Source organism: Ascaphus truei, chromosome 4, assembly GCF_040206685.1.
Source record: "Ascaphus truei isolate aAscTru1 chromosome 4, aAscTru1.hap1, whole genome shotgun sequence".
Lineage (NCBI taxonomy): Eukaryota > Metazoa > Chordata > Amphibia > Anura > Ascaphidae > Ascaphus > Ascaphus truei.
The window spans coordinates 202,085,450-202,105,546 of record NC_134486.1 but is presented as its reverse complement, the minus strand read 5'-3'; the positions used below and the strand labels follow the sequence as shown (position 1 = coordinate 202,105,546).

At 46.5% G+C, this 20,097-nt stretch overlaps 1 protein-coding gene across 1 annotated transcript in view; it reads right to left on the bottom strand.

Moving 5' to 3' along the window:
- PLG (plasminogen) overlaps positions 1 to 20,097 on the bottom strand; it is a 164,745-nt gene that overhangs the window by 128,243 nt on the left and 16,405 nt on the right. Inside the window, exon 3 of the mRNA XM_075596748.1 lies at positions 1,263 to 1,369. Coding sequence (XP_075452863.1) covers positions 1,263 to 1,369 — 107 coding nt within the window. The remainder of the gene's footprint in view (positions 1 to 1,262; positions 1,370 to 20,097) is intronic.

Sequence of the window (20,097 nt, the reverse complement as noted above, 5' to 3'; positions counted from 1 at the left end):
AAGTCAAAACCCTGCAAAAAGTCTCTGTAAAGCGATATGTAAAACTAGCAGCACTATACAAGAACATGCTATTATTATTTTAAATTTCAGTCATTAATAGTTTAGCCCAGCATGGACTAAAATGGACTGATGGCAGTGATATTTTTAATAGAAGAGGATTAAAGCAGCAAAACATGTGAAATCTTAAATGTTTTTTTCTTTAAATAAATCAGTTCTGTAGTATTTGATACAAATTACTGTTTTTAAAAAAATATATATTATTACTAGCTGAGATACCCGGCGTTGCCCGGGATTAAATTTTCCCGCTCCCCCTCTGTCCGCTCCTCTCCCCGCATTCACAGCTCCACCCCACCCCCTATTCACAACTGTGCCCCCCCCCTTCTCACCTCTGTTCCCCTTCACAGCTCCGTTCCCCCCCCCTCGTTCCCAGCTGCGTTCCCCTGCCGCTCACAGCTTTGTCCACCCCTCGTTCACAGCTGCGGGCACACGCCGGTCAAAGCTCCATTCCCCCCCCTACACAGCTTCACACATCAGTCTTCCCCCACTGCACCTCACATCACTCTCCCCCCCCCTTGCACCTCACATCACTCTCCCCCCCTGCATCCCCCCCTGTCCCCGGTGCTCGTTCCCCCCCTGTCCCGGTGCTCGTTCCCCCCCCCTGTCCCGGTGCTCGTTCCCCCCCATCCCCGGCGCTTGTGGCCCCCCCATCCCCAGCGCTCCATCCCCCTTTCCCCGGTGCTCGTTCCCCCTGTCCCCGGCGCTTGTGCCCCGTGCCCCGTCTCCGGCGCTCCATTCCCCTTTCCCCGGTGCTCGTTCCCCCTGTCCCCGGCTCTCCCAGCGGGGTGAGGTGGGAGGCGGGAGGCAGTGCGGTCCCAATACTAAAATCTTGGTCATCTTTCTTTGTGCATTGAATACTGTAATTGGGTCCCAATTTATTTTTTGAGGGCTTGTTAAATCACACTGGGATACACTGCAGTAGGTAGACACTACCCATAAAATGCAGCCTTCATTTTTGTACATAATATATTACAGGCAGAAGAGGAGAGATATTAGCACAGAACAGGGTCAGTTGCAGTAACAATCTGCATAGGTGAATATCCATGAGTACAGAAACAAGATCTAATCATATATTAATACGTTTGTGATAGAGAGAATATGTGCACTGATTTAATGTGGATCACTTCCCTGCCAGAGGACTTTATCCCATATGCTGCCAGACAAATTCATGTTAGAACATCATAGGGTATAAACTGTATACATACTTCTCTTTTCATACAAAGCGATGTCATTTCTCCTGTGTAGCATTGAAGTCTTATGGTTAGTAGACAGTGTAACACACTGTTGACTCTTCGTGCTAAACAAGAAGGACCTATGGAGAAGAGTAAAAGCAAAGTAGCATTAGAAAGAGAAATGTCGTACTCCGAACTTAGCGTCTTTAAACCTAATTCACACTTGCTAAGTCAAGTTTTTTTTTTAACAAAATTTATTGGCTAAAAAACTGGAGCACACGATTTGTACAAGAAAAAAAATCCAAAGAGACTGAAAATATTCCCCATTATATTTTCATTCTGGGTAAACACTGAAGTAGAATCTCTCTTTTAAAAATCAAAAATATCAATCATAAGGTAATCATCAGGTTAGTGAATGAAGGAAAAAAGTGTAATGACGGTGATGGTATTAAAAAAGCAGTCAGAGACAACGTATGCCATGTTAAATGAGCCTGAAAAAGATCACTTTGTAAAAAATTCCGAAATAAATACCTTACAAACAATTTTACTATGAAGTATATGAGTCGAGTTAAAGAACAAAAAAGGATTAAATATAAATTATTCTTTTTTTTCCCAAAATCAAGAATATCACAGTAGAGCATGATCTTAATATACTAACATAGCAGTCAAAATTAACATTGAGGATTGGTGTGGTATTCTAATAAAGAACTTTCCTAATGGGTGTTGCTTTGGGTAACATGATAATTAAAAAGGTAATAGTGATTAGTGCATTTACTCTAAGGATATTTGTGCAACTAGAAACGTATTGCGATACACCTGATACCTCAGAACCACTTACTGGAGTTTTAGTACTAAGTCATATAATAGGTAACCAAGATAATTGTACAGCTATTTCTATTGTCATTGGACAAATGGAGTGCTAAGTTTGAACCTATTGTACTTGAGTAAGTTCACACTTTCCAGCAAGCCTACCCTACTATTGCCTTTCTCCCCCACTTCCTAAAGTTCAAAGAAACTAAAATGTGCAATGACTAGCAGAGGAGCCACATAGTGCCACAAGGAATTCTGGGAGGCCACGTTTCTGAACGCCTTCCTTTACTGTTCATTGCTCCTGATTTTCTGCTCTTTTCGTTCTTAATAAAACATATGGAAGCCTATATAAAGAGGTATAATTGTGCCCCCACTTTCCTATCTTCATTCGCAACCACTTGGCAATGTTTCATGAAGAATATTGTGTGTAGTAAGTGAGAGACTCCAGGCTATTACAGTTTGAGCTCTCAGACTATGGTTTCCTCCAGTTTACATTGTGTTTTTTGTAAATGAAAATATGAACACTGCATATTTACATTACAAAGTGCTTCATTAAGGAGTCGGGGACCACCTCTCCCAAAGAGGGTTCCCTCTTTACCATCTGCCGCCCGGCACTCTCCAGCCCTTGCCCCACGGGCACACCGCCGTGAGCAGGGCACACCGCCGTGAGCGGGACCCTCCCCCTTTCTTCCTGGTCCCCGCGTCTGCCACGGGGCGCACACGCACACGCAGGGAGTCTTCTGTCCTTTTGCGGGGTGAGCCCCCCGTTCAGGCCGCGCGTGCCTATCCCGCGCGGTTCACACGCCTGACGAGCGTGCACTGCTCACAAGCCACGCATCAAGCATATCAATTGTTCCTCATTCCCTGCCCTATCTCTGCCTTCCCTGGGGCTGCTCCTCGGTCCCTCCCCCTGTTCCTATTGGACTCTGTCCATATTTATACTCCGCTCAGCCATTCCTTCTTTGGCTGAGCAGAGTATAACCTGCCTTAGTGTGACCTGCCTTAGTGCTTTCATCTCTCTTGTAGTTCTCTCCTGTGTACCGAACCAGCTAGTCTGTTGACCTGCTCTGGATTTCGACCCCGGCTTGCACCCTGACCTTCCAATCTCTCCAATCCTCCACCTCGGCTTACGGATACCTACCTACCTCCTGGCTCCAAACCCACGGCTCTCTGCACCGACCACTCTCCTGACTCCTCCCATCCATCTGGCAAGTATCTGGACTAACGCCATCTCTTCCGATCAGATCTGGCCGCCTAACTATCCACCTTCCAGGTGTGTCCCCGCAGCTGTGGGTGCGAGTTCTATCCTTTCCACCTCAGTTCCGGGGTCCCTCCTTGTCCATGGTGAGCGCAACGTTACAGGTTCATTTATTGTATTTGAATGTTTCTATTATGGATAGACATGCTGTTAAGGGCTACACTTTAAATACTGCAAGTCAGGGCCGGTGCTACCACTAGGTGACTTACTGTAGGCGGTGGCCTAGGGTGGCACATTTTGTGAGACAGCGGGTGGTGGGTGCCTTCACTGACTGTAGTCTGCAACTGCTACAGCACGCTCTTCCCTGGCTGTCCTGCTCTGCTCTTGCAGTCCTCAGCCCTCTTCTGGCTGCAGTCCCGCCACTGCCTGATGTCCTCCTCTTCTGTCCTCTTCTCCCACCTGCTGTATTCTTCCTCTGCTGCCCCTGCTCCATCTCAGAACACTGAAGCTCAATAGGTGGGAGGTGGAGTAGGGGGTCAGTGAGGAAGAGAAGGAGAGGGGTGAGAGAGGAGGAAGAGGAGAAGAAGGGATGTAAGAGGAATATGAGAAGGAGGGGTTGAGAGAACAAGCAAGAAGAGAAGGGGGAGAGGAGAAGGGGGGAGAGGATGTGGAATAGGGGGTGAGAAGAAGAGGAGGAGAAGTGAGAGAAGAAAATGAGAAGAAGGGGGAGAGGAGGTGGAGGAGGGGGTGAGAAGAGGGGTGAAAGAAGAAGAGAAGAAGGGGGAGAGAGGAAGATGAGGAGGGATACGAGAGAAGGAGGGAGTGAGAGAGGAGGATGTGGAGAAGGAGGGGTGAGTGGAGGTAGAAGAGGGGGTGAGAAGAAGAGGACTTGGAGGGGGTGAGAGAGGAAGTGGTGGAGGAGGGGGTGAGAGAGGAAGAGGGTGACGGAGAAGAGGAGATGGAGGGGTAAGAGAAGAAGGGGGTGAGAGGAGGAGGAGGGGTTGAGACCATTGCACCGGCCCTGCTTCAAGTATGAGTCTATTTAATGGGACTCTCAGCATTCTGTATATACTTTCATCCCAAAACTTATTTATTGTATATTTTTGAAAATATATTATTACAGACTTCATTGTGAAAGAGAAATATTGATGTAAAATTATTTGTACAAATCCTATTACAATCTATAGTTAGACTGTTTGGAACCACTTCAATGTTATTTACCTACCGTAACTAGTCCTGACTACCCCAATAAATAGAATATATTGTATATTTAGTGATGTTTGCAACTGAGCTTTTCAGTATTAGACTGCAAATTTGAACAGCTATTAAACGTATCTGAAATAACTAAGCATATGTTACAACTGGAAGAAAAAATGTCATACAGGTATAGCACAAGTAACTTCCCCCGTGGCTGGGGGACAACGACGGCAGCAAATTGAGGCCGCTGGAAAATCATCTCATTGTTCAAAATGCTGGCTCTGTGTCTGTACACAGCTGCACTTTCCCCAGAGTCGCAACAGATTCCTATTGTCCCCAAGACTCCCGGAATGTTAGTAGGTCTACATCTGTAGAAGCAAAGGTCAATCAGGCCTATAGGCTTAGCGTCGCAAACAGCTTTTTGGCGCATGAAAAACTTCAATTGCGCCTTTGTGCGCTTATGTACTAAGCTCAAACTTCTCTAATCTGCGCCCACATTCTTTTTATTGTTTTGCCGTACAGATGTAAACTCTATGTAAACATGTTTTATAATTCTGTGCCTTACAAAAGTTGGGAAACTATGGATGAGTTCTAGACATTCTAAAAGGAAAAAAATATTGAAGTGCAGCCAAAAGAGTACTGGTAAGATAAACACCTTTATAATAAATTGTGTCAAGATATAATCACAAACACAAGCAACAATTAGCAAAATAAAATCAAAAGATAATGATAAAAAACAATTGAAATAGGGTGCATTACTGAGAGGCGATCGGAGCAAGTTCCTGCTGAATGAATGTCAGAGGGTTGAGATCAAAGTCTTGTGACCAGAGAAGTAACTCCAGATGGATACGCAAAACGTAGGGGGATATAGTGTTGAGGGGTGCCTGTGGGTTGAGCCAATGCTTGGTGTGCTCACCCAACTTCCGCCGATGGCTCGTGGGGGCCCGTTGGTTCTCCCAAAACAACTCCTCCGGTCACGATGATGAAATCTGACTCTGCACAGCTCGCCGGGTTTCCGAGTGTGACGTCACTTCCAGATGTGACGTGATGACCCTTCCCGGCTGTATCGGGGCTGTGCGATCCGCCTCTTCAGTGCTGGTAACAAATATGCAGGCAAACAAGCCGATGACAAGTGCCACCCTCACAGACGTACGTAACAGTTCTGGTGGTAACAATACACTATACCAAATGAAAGCACAGACCCTTGGATCCTCCTCCTACGCGTTTCACCAATGAATGGCTTCGTCATGGATACCACAGAACTAGTTCAATTAAAATATATACCCTTACTAATTACAAAAATTAATTGAATCATCAGCAATCACGGATAAATAAACCAATAAATCCAGGAAGTTAAATGAACTAATACTTATAGTATATTGACTGGTTCATGTCACAAAATTATACATACCACTTTACAATGTAAAACAAAACATTAACATTTAAAAATTTTAAATTTAACAAATTAAAATGCTTAAAACATTAAAAACAACAATTAAATTACTAAAATTTACTTTATTCAATTTAGGAAAGGAATAGACAATGCAATCAATTTTAAAAAGTCCACAGGTCATCTATTGAAATGCTAAAAGGTTGAGATCCTCATTCAGCCCTACTGTAATTGTTTGTAATTTAAAAATCCAGTAGGTCTCCTGCTTTCTAAGTCTTTAAAGTCTATCACCTCTCATATTTGTTTTTGTAATGTGTTCAATTCCTATAATAGAAAGTCCTTCAATGCTCCTATTATGGGTTGTAAGAAAATGTCTTGAGACCCCATGGCCAACAAAACCTTTTAGAATATTCCTTCTATGTTCCGTGAAGCGTTCTTTTAAACTTCTTTTAGTTCGCCCAATGTAATAGAGGCCACAGGGACAGGTGAGCAGATAGACAACGTAATTAGTATTACAATTTATAAATTGTTTGATTTTAAATACTTCTCCTGTAACGTATGACAAAAATTCAATACTCTTATTAACAAAATGTTTACATGTCAAGCAGTTAAGGCATCCACATTTATAACAACCTCCAGGGCATGAAGGTAACCACATATTAACAGGGTTCAATTCCGTAATCAAATTATTTCCACCTTTCCTCAACACAGTAGGTGCTAAAACATTCTTCAGATTTTTTGCTCGTTTAAAAACAATCCCTGGTCTGTTCTTAAGTGTTTTACCTATAATGGGATCATTTAAAATAATCCCCCAATGTTTCATTACAATTTTTCTAATTTCATTGGAAGCCCCGTTAAATTTGGTAATAAATAGGCAATTGTCTCCGTCTTTTGGGTCATTCGTTCCCCTCACATTCATTTCAGTGTTGTTTTCCCTTTCTTCTATAAGACTTTCTCTATTTTGCCCCCTAACCTTTGTTAGCGCAGCATCTAATTTGTCTTTTTTATATCCTTTTGCTAAAAATTTCTTGTATAGTATATATGCTTGTTCCTCAAAATCGGAGTCTTTAGTACAGTTCCTACGAATTCTTAAAAATTGACCGTAGGGTATATTATTAATCCAAGCTTTTGAAGGGTTACTTCTACGATCAAGATAACTGTTTGAATCAACCTTTTTAAAATATGTTTTAGTTAAAATCCTGTCATCTTCACTGAATAAAACCAAATCTAAAAAATTAATTGTTGTCGAATTCTGTTCATGGGTAAAATGTAGATTGACATCATTCTTATTCAGATATTCATACATTTTTAAAAGCTCTTCTGATGTACCCTTATTAAAAGGTCATCTATAAAGCGTTTATAAAAACAAATATTTTTAAGAAAGGGATTATTTTACCAGATGTTATCAATCTCCCATTTACCCATGAATAAATTGGCAAAGCTTGGAGCAAATTTCGTCCCCATAGCTGTGCCAATAGTTTGAACATAAAATTTACCTTCAAATAAGAAATAATTGTTTTTTAAAATAAAATCTATACTTTTAATGATAAAAGATCTATGTTGTGTACTCATAAATGGGTCCTGTTTTAAAAAATAATCAACTGCTTCCACTCCTTTCTCGTGTATAATACTTGTATATAGGGCTGTCACATCGCACGTTACCCATAAAAGATCATCCGCCCATTTGATATTACTTAATAAATCTAAAATGTGTTTAGTATCCCTTGTATACGATTTCAAATTTTTCACATGATTCTGAAGAAATGAGTCAACAAATTCCGACAAATTTGAAGTTATGGATTTAATCCCAGAAATAATTGGGCGTCCTGGAGGGTTTGTAAGACTCTTATGTATATTTGGTAGGTGATACATAACTGGAGTACTTGGATGTTCCATATTCAAAAATTTAAATTCCGCTTTATTCAAGACACCTTTTTCTAAACCATCTTTTAGAAGTTTCAATAGGTTCTTTTGAAATTCAATAAGTGGGTCTGCCTTGAGAATGAAATAAGACTCACTATCTCCTAGGATCCTAAAAGCTTCTAACACATAATCGGTTCTATCCAGGATCACTATTCCTCCCCCTTTATCTGCCTGACGAATAACAATATCCTGATTGCTTTTCAAATCTTCAAGAGCTTTAGTTTCACTATATGTTAAATTCAAACCTTTTCTTAGGGGGAAGTATCTCAAGATCTTTCAATACAAGATCATAAAACACCTCAACATTGTGTCCCTTGGACTGTGATGGATAAAAATGTGACCTTGGTTTGAAATGCGAATGAATAGTTTCATTTGAATTTACAAAAGAATCCAACAAAACACCTGCTTCTAAAGGCCCTTCCTTTCCCTCTACAAGTGCAACCATAGATGTAATATATTCCTGCTCTTTAGCCTGCACAGTACTATCATAAATAGGAACATTTTGAGTTACATTTTTTAAAAAGTGTCGTTTTAATGTTAGCTTTCTTGTAAACCTATGCAGATCAATGAACAAGTCAAACAAAACTGGTCCACTAGTTGGGGCAAAGGAAAGACCTCTCTCAAGAACCCTACTTTGTTCTTCCGTGAGGGGACATTCAGTGGAAGCAGTTGATTATTTTTTAAAACAGGACCCATTTATGAGTACAGAACAGAGATCTTTAATCATTAAAAGTATAGATTTGATTTAAAAAAACAATTATTTCTTATTTGAAGGTAAATTTTATGATCAAACTATTGGCACAGCTATGGGGACGAAATTTGCCCCAAGCTTTGCCAATTTATTCATGGGTAAATGGGAGATTGATAACATCTGGCAAAATAATCCCTTTCTTAAAAATATTTGTTTTTATAAACGCTTTATAGATGACCTTTTAATAATATGGAAGGGTACATCAGAAGAGCTTTTAAAAATGTATGAATATCTGAATAAGAATGATGTCAATCTACATTTTACCCATGAACAGAATTCGACAACAATTAATTTTTTAGATTTGGTTTTATTCAGTGAAGATGACAGGATTTTAATTTAAAAATATTTTTAAAAGGTTGATTCAAACAGTTATCTTGATTGTAGAAGTAACCATTCTAAAGCTTGGATTAATAATATACCCTACGGTCAATTTTTAAGAATTCGTAGGAACTGTACTAAAGACTCCGATTTTGAGGAACAAGCATATATACTATACAAGAAATTTTTAGCAAAAGGATATAAAAAAGAAAATTAGATGCTGCACTAACAAAGGTTAGGGGGCAAAATAGACAAAGTCTTATAGAAGAAAGGGAAAACAACACTGAAATGAATGTGAGGGGAATGAATGACCCAAAAGACGGAGACAATTGCCTATTTATTACCAAATTTAACGGGGCTTTCAATGAAATTAGAAAAACTTTAATGAAACATTGGGGGATTATTTTAAATGATCCCATTATAGGTAAAACACTTAAGAACAGACCAGGGATTGTTTTTAAACGAGCAAAAAATCTGAAGAATGTTTTAGCACCTACTGTGTTGAGAAAAGGTGGAAATAATTTGATTAAGGAATTGAACCCTGTTAATATGTGGTTACCTTCATGCCCTGGAGGTTGTTATAAATGTGGACGCCATAACTGCTTGACATGTAAACATATTGTTAATAAGAGTATTGAATTTTTGTCAAACGTTACAGGAGAAGTATTTAAAATCAAATAATTTATAAATTGTAATACTAATTACGTTGTCTATCTGCTCACCTGTCCCTGTGGCCTCTATTATATTGGGCGAACTAATAGAAGTTTAAAGAACGCTTCACGGAACATAGAAGGAATATTCTAAAAGGTTTTGTTGGCCATGGGGTCTCAAGACATTTTCTTACAACCCATAATAGGAGCATTGAAGGACTTTCCATTATAGGAATTGAACACATTACAAAAACAAATATGAGAGGTGATAGACTTTTAAGACTTAAAAAGCAGGAGACCGGAGGCGCATGCGCGACGGTTAGGAGCATGGTCGCATAAGACAAATGCTCCCTGCCCCACTTTAAATAAATCACAAGCAAAACCACTGAAAGTGCAGCAAAAACGCAACCAAACGTCACAAGAATATCCCCCAACAGCCAGGATGTCCAAAAAAGGCACGAAATCAACCAAAAAGAAGGGATTGCCGGAATATTTCGGCAAACCCCAGCCGGGAGGTGCAGGCTCAGTAATGGCGCCTGCTTCAAATGCTGGATCAGAAACGGAGCCAGATGGGGACGAAGACGACCTGGATAGCCAAGCACTCGGGCCAGTCAGACAGTGTGACTTTACAAGATTATATACAGATCTCAAGACACTACTGCAGGCAGAGATCAGGGAACTAAAAAGAGAAGTGACTGGGCTGGGGGAAAGAACAGGCACCCTGGAAACTAAAGTGGACCACTCCATTAGAGCGATCAAGAGACAAGACAAAAAAACGGCAGATCTTCAAGTGCAAATAAATGAGATCAGAAAGCGTCAGGAGGACTCTGAGAAAAGGGACCGGAGGAATAACCTTCGGATCAGAGGGGTCCCAGAGAGCGTGCTGGATTGCGAGGAATACATCACAAGATGGCTGGAAACATTACTACCTGACTGCCCAAAAGAAAGTCTAGCCATGGATAGGTGTCACAGGGCACTGCGGGCCAAACCGCTTCAGACCGAACAACCCAGAGACATAGTGCTTCGTATGCACTATTACCGGTCTAAGGAAGCAGTTCTTCAAAAAACTAGACCCCTCACAGCAGTGGAGTTTGAGGGGTCACCACTGACAATTTATCAGGACTTGTCCCCAGTAACACTGGCCCGCAGAAGAAACTTGCAGCCCATTACCAAGGTGTTGCGAGAGAAGGGGGTCAGATATAGATGGATCTTCCCCTTAGGCCTTCTGGTCGCCCGGGGAGGCAAAGCTCTCACGGTGAGGGAACTAGAGGACGGTCCCGCCTTCCTACACAAGCTCGGCCTGGGAGCGGCCCCGGTTGAGGCAGGACCGGAAAACTCACCACCAGACCCCATCTGGTCGCAAAGCCCTAGATCCTCCAGGTCACAGAAAGAGAGGGTCTAGGGGAAACTTCCACAGTTACAAGTTATGCTGCAGTTTGGCTAATCCATTGTTAAGGTTCAGCCTAATCCCATTGACTATATGTAGTAAGCGCCCCACGTCGCTGCACCCTCACGATCGGTAGAGACATTGTCAGATGCGGGGGAAAAAAATAAAATAAAATGCCCCCACTTACCTGATGTGGACATCGAGAGAGAAATTGCTGCTTATGTGGGGGGTTACCCCTGCGTCCTGCGTCCTGTGTCCAAAGGCTGGTTTCCATGGCTCAAGACGGCGCTGAGGAGACACGAGGCAGCTGGAGACCAAGCTGAAACGCAGGAGGCGGAAGGTAGGCGCAGGCGGGAAGAGGGAGAGAGTAAGCAAACCTCCGATCCGACGATGATCAAGATCCAAAATGGCGGCGTCCCGAAAAGACGTCACCAAGCAGAAGTGGATGCGGGTGAGCAGGCGCCATCTTGGAGGGGGCAAGCAGCGGATACGCGGCGGGGGCACAGGCTGGACCGGAGGGACCCAACAGGCGGCGGAGGTGCGCCTGAAAGCCGGCAGGCGGATACATAGACAGCTGGAGGCCCCGGCGAACTTTTTTAAAAAAAAGGGCGGCAGAGATACCGCAAGTGGTCCCGGCGGCCGGGCAGAGCATTTAGGGTAACAACAGAGGGCTATAGTAAGAGGTACGAGGGAGAAGAAGCATAAGGGAAGAACGGGAGGAGCGGAAGGTCGGGAGCAAGGGAGGGAAGGAGAGGAGGGTAGGGGGGAGTTAGGAAGTTTGAAGGTCAGCGGAAGATTTTTACAGATGGTGGAGAGGAATGGTGATGGAAGACAGTGGGGGCAAAGGGAGAAAAGAGGGGGGGGGATGTCGAGAGATATGGCGAAGGGTAGTGAAGGGGAGTTGAGAGTAGTTGGGGATTAGGAAGCGAGAAGAGCAGGGAAAGTAGCTGTGTAAGGAGGAAGAGGGAGCAGAGGAGATAGAGAGGGTGGAGGGATAGGGTAGGTTAAGTTAGGGAGGTCAAAGTAATGGGGTATAGAGGATGTAGTGGAGGTCAGGGTATGGATGGAAGTTATAGGGAGGGGTGAGCAAGTTGCGGTTTGTTGAATGTTGGTCGTGGGAGATCGCAGGGGGGAGTTAGAGCGGGTTGGAGGTAGGTGTGAGGGGGGAACGCGGAAGAGGTGAGACAGAGAGAGGATGAGGCTAGGGGTTGGCAGGGGTGAATATGAGGGTACATCACACATAGCAGGCGGGGAGGACAGGGGCACAGAGTAGACTAAAGGGGTCGGTAAGGGGGCAGGTTATTAAGGAGGAGAGAGGGGGAGTATGGAAAGGTAAGGGGGGTCAGGAGTAGGCGCGGAGGGGAAGGGTGCAACAAGAATGTCGCGGATAAACACGATTACGACCCAGGATGGGGGGGGGAGTAACAGAAGGCAGTATAGCTGGGAGCTAGGTATTCTCGGGGGCTCCACACGGTGCGGGATTCTGGGGAAAATGGGAGATAGGTGAACCTTAGTTAACTCAGTTGGTTTTATCCCTTCTTAGAAGGGTAGTTCAGGAGCGGGGTAGGAGCAGGGGTGGATGACCTGCTCGGAAGTCGGCATGGGCCCCGCGCGGGGGATGAAGGGTGAAGATCTTCAGGGCCCTAGCGAAGTCCTTTGGGTTGGCACGCGTGGAGGAGGGGAAACACTCCCCACCCCAAGACTGGTCAATGCATACAGGAAACAAGGACCCAAAGGCGGAGGTCTCGACGAGAGGAGAAAGGCGAAGAGACGTCGAGAACTGTTGAAATTCATTAAACGTTGTGTTGTGTCTATATATACCCCGGTCATCCCCCTTGTGTGCTCCCCTCCCTTTGCCCCTACAGGCGAGTGCAGAGAGATGTCTGAAGCAAGAGTCAGCAGTAACCTCAACCGTGAAATGGCCCATCAAGAGGCGGGCAAGATGATGCAGCAGGGTCGTTGTGCCGCTCCAAATGAGTAAGGAAATTGTGTTTATATCCCATAACGTTAAGGGTTTTAATAGCCCGGCAAAAAGAAGGGTCGAATTTAGGGACTATAAGCGTAAAGGGGCAGAGATATTACTCCTCCAAGAGACACACTTTTCTAAAGCAAACTGTCCCAAATACTTCGATAAACATTTTAGGGTACATTTTCTTTCCTCTGCAAGGGTCAAAAAAAGAGGGGTGGCCATTCTGTTCCATAACAGAATCCCGTTCATACATGAGAAGACATACAGTGACAGGGAAGGCAGATTTCTCATAGTGACGGGATTCATACGCGAGAACCTTATAACCCTCGCAGCGATATACGCTCCTAACGAAAATGCGACTGACTTCTTCCGAATATTCTTTGACAAGCTCCGTAAGGTGGCGATAGGTTACACTATAGTGGCAGGAGACCTAAACAGAGACCTAAATCCAGCCCTAGACAAATGTACACTAACTAACAAATCACACAGACAGGACGTACTAACGTTAACAAGGGGACTTAAAGAATGTCAGCTCCTTGACATATGGCGAGAGCAACATCAGAGAGTAAGAGAATACACGTTTTACTCCCACCCCCATAACAGTTACAGCAGGATAGATTACTTCCTTGTGTCTAATAGATTGGTCCCCGGGGTCTCTCGCTCAGAGATCCATGATATTTCATGGTCCGACCACGCATCAATAGTGCTGCGGTGCACACTCGTTCCGCAGACAGACCTAGAGCGAATTGGAGGCTGAATGAGATCCTCTTAAAAATACCAGAACTGGGGAAAGAGGTAGAGGACAAAATCAAAGAATATTTTGAGGAGAATGAGGGGAGTGTCACATCGCACTCCACGCTGTGGGAGGCCCATAAGGTTACCCTCAGAGGGATATTAATGAATTTGGCCGCCAAACGTAAAAGGGAGCGTGAAAAAAAGATAAAGGACCTAGAAAGTGAACTAGCAGAGCTAGTTCATAAAAAAAGCTTCATAAAAAAAACAAACAGAACCACACACTGAAATTACTATTAGACACTAAAACAAAACTTAATCTTCTCCTCTCCTCCCAGGCAGAGAGGGAAATGGCATGGTCTAGGCGGAAATTTTACGAAAAGGCTAACAAACCTGATACACTACTTGCCAATAAGCTAAAAAATAAGCCACCAAATTATCACATTCACGCTATTCGGAATCAAAGGGCGACCTCACCTCCATACCTGGGAAAATCGTGGAGGAATTTAAAATTTACTATGAAAAACTTTACAATGGGGATGAGGTCGTCCATAACACTAGAACGGGGGAAATGTTGAACTCCTTCTTAAAAGAGGCAAAATTACCTACCTTGGGAAGGGTTGAGAGAGAGGCGCTCCAGGCAGACTTCACACTAGAGGAGCTATCGGAAGTCATCAAAGCATTAAAACCGGCCAAAGCACCGGGACCAGATGGCTTTTCTAATTTATATTATAAGAAGTTTGCCAAAACGTTAGCCCCACATATGTTACAACTGTTTAATGGAATCCTAGAGGGGGCCTCCTTCCCAGCTCAGATGCTCCAAGCTTCAATCTCTGTGATCCACAAACCTGGAAAGGACCCGGCAGACTGCAAGAGCTACCGGCCGATTTCCCTGATTAATTCAGACGTAAAAATTTACTCCAAACTTATAGCGAACAGGGTGGGTAGTGTTCTTCCCAGGTTAATCCACGCGGATCAGGTGGGGTTTATCGGAGGTAGACAAGTGGCAGACAATACCAGGAGAATCATTAATTTGATCGATCTGGCCCAAAGGAATAACATACATTCTATGGTGCTTAGTCTGGACGCAGAGAAAGCCTTCGATAGGATAGACTGGCCCTACTTAACAGAAACACTAGGAGCGTTTGGCTTTGGGGGACGCCTCCTGAGAGCCATCCTGGCGCTGTATGAGGGACCGACGGCAAGGGTGAGGCACCAGGGCTTCGCCTCGGATCAGTTCCACATAAAAAGCGGAACGAGACAGGGGTGCCCGCTTTCGCCGTTGCTGTTTGCCCTTTGTATAGAACCGCTGGCGGCACACATCCGAAACAACCCGGATATTACAGGGATCTCCATTGGAGATCAGGAGCACAAAGCAGCATTATATGCGGATGATGTCCTCTTTAACATTATCCAAACCTCTCACGTCCCTTCCCAACTTGTTTGGAATCCTGAGCAAATTCAACCAAATTTCGGGCTTTAAGATCAATCAGTACAAATCCGAAGCCCTCAACATAAACCTACCTAAAAATGTAGAAAAACTGATTGACATCAACTTTAATTTCAAATGGCAAACCTCCGCTATCAAATATTTAGGGGTATACCTCACAAGGGACTACAAAACACTATACAAAGCAAACTTTCCCAGATTGATTAAGGCGCTGGGGGATGATCTCAGAATATGGATGAAAGGGGGCATCTCGTGGATTGGGAGGATACATTGCGTGAAGATGAACCTCCTCCCATGGATGCTATATCTGTTCCAGAGTTTGCCTATCCCTATAATACATTCAGACATCCTCTCCCTACAGTCACTAATCATGAAATTTATTTGGAATAAGAAAAACCCAAGAATTAAGCGGGGTATCCTAAAGAGACCCACAGTACGAGGAGGTTTAGCGGTACCTTGTTTGTTGGCCTATTACAAAGCGGCCCAGTTGGCTCAAATTCTCCAGTGGCACACGGACCCAAGCTTACGGAGATGGGTAGAACTGGAGAAAACATGCTGTGCACCAATTGACATCCAAAACCTGATCTGGATACCCAAAATAGGGGTAAGCAGGATGGGAATACCGCTTCAGACCATAGCCAATTCCCTAAGAGTTTGGGAGGCCACTAAATTGAGTTGTAACTTGACCAATAAAGCATCACTCATGACGCCAATCTTAGGTAACCCAGATTTCGCTCCAGGGATGAATAGTAATAATCTGTTAATATGGACACAGTCGGGGATTACCCGCCTCAAAGATCTGGAAGGTAGGATTTATATCCAAACATTTGAAGAAATTAGGGCCTAAAAGCCCATCCCAAATAAAGAATTCTTTAGATACCTCCAGATCAGGGATTTTTATAACAAAACACCGATCAGACCAGATCAGATCAGATCAGCTATATATAGAGATGGTGAGGAACCGCTATAGTGTAACAGTACATATATTGCATTTGTATACAAATACACTATAGCGGTATAGTGGTGATCTCTATATATAGCTGATGAGACCCATTTGACTCCAGTCATTGAGTGTATAGTATATACTACAGTGATATTGAGGTGATACTCGGACAATTTAGACCAATATTCACCTGCAGAGACGAACATAGCCACATAACAGACTAATGTTGCTTACCTGCACACTATAGTGATAACAGGACCATTTGCATTTGTTCTATGAACATTCGTTTTGATTCACAGTAGCAACCCACCCCACACTCTAGTCAGAGACTACAACATCAACTGTCAATTTTGAAATTATATATTTGCTGACTAGCTGTGATATATTTCCATTTTGCTGCAATATACTAATCAAATACAATCAGACCTGCTGTTATTTCTCTGAGAGTCACGATATGATGGTATACGGCATTAGACCTAATTAACTTTTATCCCATTTACATATCAGCCACAATAGGGATTTTTAATAATGCATATGTGTTTTTAACTATCTATGTAGACTTAATAAAATTTTATTATTTTCTGATATCCGCAGTGATTCTGGTCAACCTGACAGATCTGTAGTAATTTACGGCAAGACCATTTGTTGTCTACCCTTTACTATATGAATGACAATAGAGTGCTGTATATAAGGGGAATCTTTCTGATCAATTCTCTTTGATCAACACTGGTATATATCATATCTATACCCCTTGAGCACCTGTCTTTCCACCCTATGTACCTATTTACAATGGTGATTGCGGTCGCATTCACGGCTTCTCTGCTCTCCACCCTGATTTCTCTGCTCTCCCCCCGTCTCTCTGCTCCCCCCTGTCTCTATGCTCTCCCCCTGTCTCTCTGCTCTCCCCCTGTCTCTCTGCTCTCCCCCTGTCTCTCTGCTCCCCCCATGTCTCTCTGCTCTCCCCCCTGTCTCTCTGCTCTCCACCCCCTGTCTCTCTGCTCCCCCTGTCTCTCTGCTCTCCCCCCCCCCCTTGTCTCCCGGCTCTTCCCCCTGTCTCTCTGCTCTCCCCCCCATGTCTCTCTGCTCTCCCCCCCTGTCTCTCTGCTCTCCCCCCTGTCTCTCTGCTCTCCCCCCTGTCTCTCTGCTCTCCCCCCTGTCTCTCTGCTCTCCCCCCCTGTCTCTCTGCTCTCCCCCTGTCTCTCTGCTCTCCCCCCTGTCTCTCTGCTCTCCCCCCCTGTCTCTCTGCTCCCCCCCTGGTTTCTCTGCTCTCCCCTGGTTTCTCTGCTTTCCCCCTCCCCTGGTTTCTCTTCTCCCCCCCCCTGCCCTGGTTTCTCTGCTCCCTCCCTCACCTGATTTCTCTGCTCCCCCATCCCCTGGTTTATCTGCTCCCCCCCCTCCCCTGGTTTCTCTGCTCCCCCCTCCCCTGGTTTCTCTGCTCCCCCCCTCCCATGGTTTCTCTGCTTTCCTCCCTCCCCTGGTTTCTCTGCTCTCCCCTGGTTTCTCTGCGCTCCCCTCCCCTGGTTTCTCTGCTCCCCCCCCCCTCCCATGGTTTCTCTGCTTTCCTCCCTCCTCTGGTTTCTCTGCTCTCCCCTGGTTTCTCTGCTCTCCCCTCCCCTGGTTTCTCTGCTCCCCTCCCCTGGTTTCTCTGCTCCCCCCCTCCCCTGGTTTCTCTGCTCCCCCCTCTTCTGGTTTCTATGCTTCCCCCCCTCCCCTCGTTTCTTTGCTCTCCCCCCTGATTTCTCTGCTCTCCCCCCTGATTTCTCTGCTCTCCACCCTGATTTCTCTGCTCTCCCCCCGTCTCTCTGCTCTCCCCCCCCGTTTCTCTGCTCTCCCCCGTCTCTCTGCTCTCCCCCCCTGTCTCTCTGCTCTCCCCCCCTGTTTCTCGGCTCCCCCGTCTCTCTGCTCTCCCCCCCTGTTTCTCTGCTCTCCCCCATCTCTCTGCTCTCCCCCCCCCATCTCTCTGCTCTCCCCCTGGCTCTCTGCTCTCCCCCTGTCTCTCTGCTCTCCCCTTATTTCTCTGCTCCCCCCCCCCTGGTTTCTCTGCTCTCCCCTGGTTTCTCTGCTTTCCCCCCTCCCTGGTTTCTCTGTTCCCCCCTCCCTTGGTTTCTCTGCTCTCCTCCCCTGGTTTCTCTGCTCTCCCCCCTGGTTTCTCTGCTCCCCCCCTCCCCTGGTTTCTCTGCTCTCCCCTGGTTTTTCTGCTTTCCCCCTCCCCTGGTTTCTCTGCTCTCCTCCCCTGGTTTCTCTGCTCTCCTCCCCTGGTTTCTCTGCTCTCCTCCCCTGGTTTCTCTGCTCTCCCCCCTGGTTTCTCTGCTCCCCCCCTCCCCTGGTTTCTCTGCTCCCCCCCCCTGGTTTCTCTGCTCTCCCCTGGTTTTTCTGCTTTCCCCCCTCCCCTGGTTTCTCTGTTCCCCCCTGATTTCTCTGCTCTCCACCCTGTCTCTCTGCTCCCCCCTTGTCTCTCTGCTCCCCCTGTCTCTCTGCTCCCCCTGTCTCTCTGCTCTCCCCCCCTGTCTCTCTGCTCTCCCCCCTGTCTCTCGGCTCTCCCCCCTGTCTCTCTGCCCTCCCGCTGGCTCTCTGCTCTCCCCTTATTTCTCTGCCCCCCCCCCTGGTTTCTCTGCTCTCCCCTGGTTTCTCTGCTTTCCCCCTCCCCTGGTTTCTCTGCTCCTCCCCCTCCCCTGGTTTCTCTGCTCCTCCCCCTCCCCTGGTTTCTCTGCTCCCCCCCTCCCCTGGTTTCTCTGCTCCACCCCTCCCCTGGTTTCTCTGCTCTCCCATGGTTTCTCTGCTTTCCTCCCTCCCCTGGTTTCTCTGCTCCCCCCTCCCCTGGTTTCTCTGCTCTCCCATGGTTTCTCTGCTTTCCTCCCTCCCCTGGTTTCTCTGCTCTCCCCTGGTTTCTCTGCTCTCGTCCCCTGGTTTCTCTGCTCCCCCCTCCCCTGGTTTCTCTGCTCCCCCCCCCTCCCGTGGTTTCTCTGCTCCCCCCCCCTCTTCTGGTTTCTCTGCGCCCCCCCCCTCCCCTGGTTTCTCTGCTCTCCCCTGGTTTCTCTGCTCCCCCCTCCCCTGGTTTCTCTGCTCTCCCCTGGTTTCTCTGCTCTCCCCTCCCCTAGTTTCTCTGCTCCCCTCCCCTGGTTTCTCTGCTCCCCCCCTCCCCTGGTTTCTCTGCTCCCCACCTCTTCTGGTTTCTCTGCTTCCCCCCCCCTCCCTTTGTTTCTCTGCTCTCCCCCCTGATTTCTCTGCTCTCCCCTCTGATTTCTCTGCTCTCCCCCCGTCTCTCTGCTCCCCCTGTCTCTCTGCTCTCCCCCCCTGTTTCTCTGCTCTCCACCATCTCTCTGCTCTCCCCCCTGTCTCTCTGCTCCCCCCATCTCTCTGCTCTCCCCCCCTTGTCTCTCTGCTCTTCCCCCTGTCTCTCTGCTCTCCCCCCATGTCTCTCTGCTCTCCCCCCTGTCTCTCTGCTCTCCCCCCCCATCTCTCTGCTCTCCCCCTGGCTCTCTGCTCTCCTCCTGTCTCTCTGCTCTCCCCTTATTTCTCTGCTCCCCCCCCTGGTTTCTCTGCTCTCCCTTGGTTTCTCTGCTTTCCCCCCTTCACTGGTTTCTCGGCTCCCCTCCTCCCTTGGTTTCTCTGCTCCCCCCCTCCCCTGGTCTCTCTGCTCTCCTCCCCTTGTTTCTCTGCTCTCCCCCCTGGTTTCTCTGCTCCCCCCCCTCCACTGGTTTCTCGGCTCCCCTCCTCCCCTGGTTTCTCTGCTCCCCCCCCTCCCCTGGTTTCTCTGCTCTCCCCTGGTTTTTCTGCTTTCCCCCCTCCCCTGGTTTCTCTGCTCTCCTCCCCTGGTTTCTCTGCTCCCGCCCTCCCCTGGTTTCTCTGCTCCTCCCCCCTCCCCTGGTTTCTCTGCTCCCCCCCCTCCACTAGTTTCTCGGCTCCCCTCCTCCCCTGGTTTCTCTGCTCCCCCCCCTCCCCTGGTTTCTCTGCTCTCCCCTGGTTTTTCTGCTTTCCCCCCTCCCCTGGTTTCTCTGCTCTCCCCTGGTTTCTCTGCTCCCCCCCTCCCCTGGTTTCTCTGCTCTCCCCTGGTTTCTCTGCTCCCCTCCTCCCCTGGTTTCTCTGCTCCCCTCCCCTGGTTTCTCTGCTCCCCCCTCCCCTGGTTTCTCTGCTCCCCCCCTCTTCTGGT